The sequence below is a fragment of the Beauveria bassiana genome (assembly GCF_000280675.1).
Source record: "Beauveria bassiana ARSEF 2860 unplaced genomic scaffold BBA_S00033, whole genome shotgun sequence".
NCBI classification, from domain to species: domain Eukaryota; kingdom Fungi; phylum Ascomycota; class Sordariomycetes; order Hypocreales; family Cordycipitaceae; genus Beauveria; species Beauveria bassiana.
This window is the reverse complement of record NW_007930868.1, coordinates 72823-79384: the sequence shown is the minus strand read 5'-3', so window position 1 is coordinate 79384 and position 6562 is coordinate 72823. Positions and strand designations below refer to the sequence as shown.

Below are 6562 nucleotides of genomic sequence, written 5' to 3'. Positions count from 1 at the left end.
TACCCAGATACCTACCTTAGGTACCTACCTAGGTACCTAGGCACCCCTTGGCGGGCATCCACTTCCACAATACAACATCCTTAACCTCTGCCTGACAGTACGTCTCAGCAATTGTGTCTCTACAGCCATGGCTTCAACAGTACGCGCAAGTGCCACACTATACCCACAGATAGGTACTGGCTGCTTATAGATTCATACAATGAGGAATGCAGGTACTGAAGTGGTGTGAGCCAGTGAAACCCAGGCAAAAATCCATTTGAGTCAGATTACGTTTTTGACCCGCCATACAGCCCGGGCGGGCGTCTTTCGATGCAGTCATGCAACAATGGCATAGGTACGCCCAAGCCATCTTCAGGGGTCTAGCCCGTGACAGATCTCTACCTATGCCAAGGTGAGAGTGTAACTTCTCCCACTTACGGCCTGAATTGGTCCTTTGTATAGCTCCCCATTCACCTTGAAACTTGTCCCGTCGCTGACTCTAAGCTGCAATCGGCCGCCGCGCTGTGGTCTTATGGCAGCTTTTTGGAATGTGCCTTCCTTCCAGTCAATATCGACCTCGAACCCCCCTCGAGCGAGCAGACCCCGAGCATTTCCAGTAGGCAATGCAGCTGCAGGCAGAGCCGGCAATATGTGAACAATCCCTGCGTGACTTTGGAGTATCATTTCCGTTATCCCACTTGTGATGCCAAAGTTGCCGTCAATTTGAAAGCCTTGTCCGGAATCGGTATTCCACAAGTTGGAAGTCGGATACTTTGCGAACCATGCTTCGACATGTTTCCATGCTTTGGCTCCGGAAAAGAGACGCGCATACTGATTGATCAACCATGCCCGACTCCAGCCTGTGTGACCGGATCCGTTAGCCACGCGATGATTGAGGAGTACGTTTGCAGCTCTGCTCAGAGTCTCGTTGACAAGTGGTGAGAACTGAAAAGAAGGGTGCAGGCCGTATAAAGGTGAGAGATGCCTATGCCCTGGTTCTGCTTCTTTGTATTCGCTTCTCCACTCGAGAATCTGCCCATACGACCCAATAGCAGGCCTTCGAATAAGGGGCAGAAACTTCGTCGCTTCCTTCACGTCCTCGTCCGTCTGTGGAATGTTGAGTGCCTTAGCAGCCTCTAGCAGGCTCTCCATGACATCTCGCATCAGCTGATTATCCATCTCAGGCGCTATGTCGTACGCTTTCCTTGAGCCTGCGACGCTGGCGTTTTTTGGTACGATGAAAGAGTTCTCGGGCGAAACGGAAGGGCCTGTTACCTTTGATCCTTGCCAATCAAAGGCGTAGCACCTATAAAAGCTTGCCACGTCCGTGAGGAACGGATAAGCTGTGTGCAAGAGAAAGCCTGCGTCGCCGGTAAAGCGATAATGATCCATCATATGCTGCACCGTCCAAGCCGCTCCCATAGGCCACATAGTAGCAGATGTGTTATTGTCAGAAGGCGCAGCGTCTCCCCAGAGATCCAGATTGTGGTGAAATACGGTCCCATTACAGCCATATAATTTCTGCGCCATCTCCTCGCCTCGGGGTTTGGCAATTTTGAGAAGCGAGAACATCGACTCTTGAGTTTCGATGATGTTGGTCTGTCCAGCGGGCCAATAGTTCATCTCAAGGTTAACATTGATGGTAAACTTGCCACCCCAGGCAGACGTCGTCCTGTTGTTCCAGAGGCCCAGTAGGTTGGCTGGTAAGCTCACATCTGCATCGTTGTGACGGGAGGATGCGACAAGTAAGTGGCGGCCGTAGTTCCACGCAAGAACAGCGAGCTGAGTATCATCGAGGCCTTTCCGAGCCATTTTGATACGCTTGTCGGTCGGGAGATTAGCAGCGCCATTGGGAGATTTGCCAAAATTGATGGAAGCACGGCCCAACAGGGCCGTGGCGTCAGCAATAGCACCGTCCCGTATGTCAGTATATCCCTTCGCAATGGAAGCCTTTAGCTTGCGATCCACTTCTGCTTCCAGCTTTTGTTGCGTCTGATGGCGGTAACTAGTCTCAATGTCAAAGAATAGGTCTACCTCAGTTGCTCCGGTTATTGAGAGTGTGGAACCGGAAACGCTGGTGTGAGCTTCGAGCGCACTTCATCAGCTTATTTTGGGACGCGAAAAGAGCTTCCAGCATAGGTCACACACCATTATCAGCGATAAATTGACCCTTCCCAGTAAACAGAATCGGGTCATTCTTTGTACTTTGTCCACTCGAGCCTCGCATAGTCAATAAGCCTCCATTCGTGGTGGCAGACGCCGAATTAGCTAATATGTTGCTTTCTCGGGTGAAAGTCGTGTTGAAGCTCAATGCACCTGCTTTGCTTGCGGTGAATCTTGCCGCCAGAATGCCGGCTGGAAAGCTTGCAATGTATTCACGGCTAAGAAACTCAAGTTAGATCTGCCTGTGTAGTGTACGTGCGTGCACATACGTATAATTGATGCCGTTGTACGTATACGAGATACCGGCATTGCCTTGCCGAGTGTCCAGCCATCGCACGTAGTTCGTCATCCCGCGCTCGTGGCCGAAGTCAAGATGAAGATTGCCAAAATAGCTGTAGACACGCTCTCTTGACACTGAGGGCATCATGTCATTCATTATCGAGCTCGTCGCTTCGGTGATATTGTCTTCGACTAGTTGTTGACGGATTTTCGGTAATGCTTGTAGTCCTCTGGTAGGCATGCGGTTCTGAAGAGGTCCTGACCAGATACTGTCCTCATTCAAGGTAATAACTTCATTGCCGCTGCCAAATATTGCTGCGCCGATCCTACCATTCCCAATGGCAAGAACACCCGTCTCCCAGTCAGAGGCAGGTTCTGAGTACCATAGAAAGCGATCACCATCCAGAACAGCCCCGATAGTAGTGGCATGAAGCCATCCAAGTAGAATGGTGTATTTAAAGATGCCTTGGATGTTCATGTTAGGAAAACTCGCGCGAAGACTTATACGAAGACAAAGTTTGGGCCATGACATGATCGAAGCGAATCCCTGATAATTTATAGTCACTTTAATTGCCGAAGTATAAATTCACCCTAGCTCATGGCTACTTGTCGGTCTGGTTCATAACCTATTACCCGACGGTTTGCACTCAGCTCGGGCTACCCCGCCCATTCTCGTAGTAGCTGCAGACTCGGACTTTTCAGGACCCGAACTATATCGCTTCAAAGTCGTTAAACAAGATTTCGGTGTGAGCTCTGCCGCTAACAGGCCTATCACAGTGCCCAAGCTTTCAATGCGGCCTAGTCAAACGCCGGGGCTTTCGCTAACGTCAGATGATTTCAGGGCTCAAGTCACCAGCCCGACGACGTAAAGCAACCTTGAAGATATCTACGTATTGTTAGCGGCAGTCTGCGGCAGGTAGGACGAGGAGCCTACAAAGGTACTATGCAGGGTTTGTAACCAATCAGAAGGCGTATAAAGAAACAATATCCCTCCGACAACTTCCATGTGCCACGCCCTTGCAAATCTCTTCCCTGTAAAGGATATTCTAACTGCGGAGCATCGATGGTCTTGGAGATCGACAACCTATTGAGCTTCACAAACTTGGAGACTAGGAATCGAGTCCATGCCTTTCAATGAGCAAAATCAATATTCATCCGATTGAATTATACCCTCTCATGTCCAAGAAAGAACCTGAACATTGACGGCCGAAGTCGGCAAAGCTTGAGTTTACTATGTTTACCATTCTCACTGCACAGGGGTAGCGCAGAAGTCAGCAAAGCAGTGATATACACCAACACCCATTAACACGTACTCGTTGCGACGTACTTCGTAGTGCAATAGACTCTAAAATAATTAAATACTTATTGTATGTTTTTTAGAATATTTTGTTAGTTTCTACTAGTGCGTAGCTGTGATCAAGAACATAGCATCAATTATGAGTGAGCGGCAAGTTTTTTTGGCCCTCACTCCCTCCCCATGGCTACCTACCCTCAGTTAAGGTGCATCCACCCTGCAACTGCACCTGGACTGCCTAGCCAATCATGGCCCGTCCAACCTCGCTGGGGCTGGATGATGAATGGCCAGCAAAAATTCGCGTCGCGACAAACGGGATCGCTGGCAATTAACGCGAGCCAGCAAGCACATCTTGTCCGACCTCTCACCCATATTACGACCGGCAACAGACTACGTCCAACAACATTGGGCGCATTCGGGTCTTTTATACTCTTGTGCGACAATTCTATTCCTTTTAACCTCGCACGATTCATTTTAATTTAATATACACATCAAGAAGGAGAAGGACAAAAAAACAACAGACGAGGCTACCTGCAGCTTCTCACCTCTCACGAACCACACACACACACCCCCCAGACACAAAACACACACACGCGCAAACGCTCGACTCACCATGGCGCCCGCCCGCCAACCCCCGTCGCAGTTCAGCAAAGATGAAAAGGTGCTCTGTTTCCACATGGACATGCTCTACGAGGCTAAGGTCACCGACGTACAACCTGCCGAGAAGCAGGGCGACGGTTGGCGCTACAAGGTACACTACAAGGGCTGGAAGGCCACCTGGGACGACTGGGTGCTTGCCGATCGCATCCGTCCGTTTGACGACGAGAATCGCGAGCTCGCCGCACAGCTGCACGCGCAGCTACGCCAAAGCATGGCAAAGAATAGCAAGCAAGCCGGCGGCGGCGGCCCCGGAGGGCCAGGCGGTAAGAGAGGCGGCCTCCGCGGTGGTCCCGGCCCAGACTCATCGGGAGGGCGCGGCAGCGAGGAGAGGGGAGGCTCTGTGGCGGCAGGAGGCGGCTTGGGCTTGGGCCTGGGACGCGGTGCTGGCGGCGGCCGCCGCGGTAAGGACTGGGAGCTGGAGACCGAGGACGCGTTCCACGCCAAGCCCATGATTAACATCCCCGTGCCAGACCACATCCAGGCGATGCTGGTTGACGACTGGGAAAACATCACAAAAAACAACCAGCTCGTGCCTTTGCCGCACGCCAAACCCGTCACCAAGATATTCCAAGACTATGTCGCGTTTGAGCGGCCGCACCGCGAGGAGGGTTCCGCCAGCATGGACATTCTCGACGAGATTATTGCCGGCTTTAGAGAGTATTTCGAAAAGTCTCTTAGCAGGATACTGCTGTACCGGTAAGCCCCATTGCCCTCTTCTTTTGCTCCTCGAAGATGCCGTCATCCTTGCTGACGCGATTGGCCGACACCAAAAACAGCTTTGAACGCCATCAGTACATGGACATCCGCAAGCTGTGGGACAATCCCGACGAAAACGCAGAGTACAAGAATGTCTGCGACGTATACGGCGCCGAGCACCTCGCTCGCCTCGTCGGTAAGTCACGACAACCTCTCAGGTGCCCTTCATCAAGAAGACTAACTCGAAGCCACGCACAGTCTCCCTCCCCGAGCTACTGGCACAAACAAACATGGACCAGCAGTCCGTGTCCCGTTTGCGCGAGGAAATCGGCAAATTTACCGTCTGGCTCGGCCGCAACTGCGAAATTTACTTTGTCAACGAGTACGAAACGCCGTCACAGGAGTACATTGATAAGGCGCGCAGCTTCTAAAGGGCTGTTGGGTGTCTTGTCCACGCCTTGTCATTGTCTAGCTTGTGTTTCTCGACAGCGAGCAGCGAGAGAGAAGCAGATTGCTTCGTCTTTTTTTTTTTTTTTTGGTGCATTTTACGTTTTGCCTGAAAGGGGTCGGTGTTCCCAGCTGCTATTTGTCTTTTTTACATCTTTCTAGGAGCATGGGAATGGTTCTGCTGTCCAGTGTACAAGTATTCTTCATTGTGGCATTCTAGCAGAATACGGAATTCATCTCAGAATAACTCGTCCAAGCGCGAGAAAATAAACGCTGTGGTGTATGTTGGGATTCTATGCTACAAGCAGTCTTCTCGACCAATGTCTATCCACGTCTTCCCACAGTAAGCCAGTAATAATTTTACACGGCTGTTTGAGTCTCAAAAACAAACAACCCATGATACAATTCCTCCTCCATCCCCCAACAAGCTCTCCCTCTCGAAGAATCCTTGCTTATTGCGGCCGACGCTCCGCCGCCCTGCTCTCCACGTAGAACCCCGCGTCCGGCGTGCGCTCCGCCCTCACCTGCCTCTTGCTCAGCGGCTCGCCCACCTCGGCCACGCGCACCAGCTCTTTGACCTTGAAGATCATGCCCGCAAACTGCGGCTCCGCCGGATGGAACACGGTCTGCGTGCGCCGTCGCAGGCCCAGCGCCGCGAGCACGCCGCGCGTGCGCTCCGGAAGTCCAATGGCGCTTCTTTGCAGCGTGACGCGAAAGTAGGACATCTTTTTTTTGATAGATCTTGCGACTGCTGCGTGTGTATGTATGTATGTATCGGGTTTGTTGTGCGTGGTGTAATGGTCGTCAAATGTTAAGCAAGATGGTGACGGTTTTCAACTTCTTTTTTTTTTTGGGTGGCTCAGAATCGGAGCACGGGTTCTCGGACGATGTGGCCGCGGCAAAATAACACAGGAGGGGAGTATATTCTTGCTGTCGTATGTTTTATGGCCTTCGTATAGCTGCGTAAGCGCAATGTATGCTGTCGTGATCTTGACCTGGGTGATCCTATCCAGAGCAGAGGATCGAAGTCTCGCGTCACGACTG

At 51.5% G+C, this 6562-nt stretch overlaps 3 protein-coding genes across 3 annotated transcripts; 1 reads left to right on the top strand and 2 right to left on the bottom strand.

The window, feature by feature from the left end:
* Positions 1–351: 351 nt before the first annotated feature.
* On the bottom strand, positions 352–2899 carry BBA_08279 (alpha-fucosidase; the record flags this gene model as incomplete). The annotated part of the gene is made up of 4 exons (XM_008603376.1): positions 352–381; positions 418–2063; positions 2128–2360; positions 2412–2899. 4 exons carry the CDS (start codon positions 2897–2899, stop codon positions 352–354), a joined length of 2397 nt encoding a protein of 798 aa, XP_008601598.1.
* Positions 2900–4328: 1429 nt separating this feature from the next.
* Positions 4329–5502, top strand: BBA_08278 (histone acetylase complex subunit; the record flags this gene model as incomplete). Its single annotated transcript, XM_008603375.1, has 3 exons — positions 4329–5071; positions 5152–5267; positions 5330–5502. 3 exons carry the CDS (start codon positions 4329–4331, stop codon positions 5500–5502), a joined length of 1032 nt encoding a protein of 343 aa, XP_008601597.1.
* Positions 5503–5970: 468 nt separating this feature from the next.
* Positions 5971–6243, bottom strand: BBA_08277 (ribosomal protein L30; the record flags this gene model as incomplete). The annotated part of the gene is made up of 1 exon (XM_008603374.1): positions 5971–6243. The coding sequence occupies one exon, from the start codon at positions 6241–6243 to the stop codon at positions 5971–5973; it is 273 nt and encodes a 90-aa protein (XP_008601596.1).
* Positions 6244–6562: the final 319 nt, after the last annotated feature.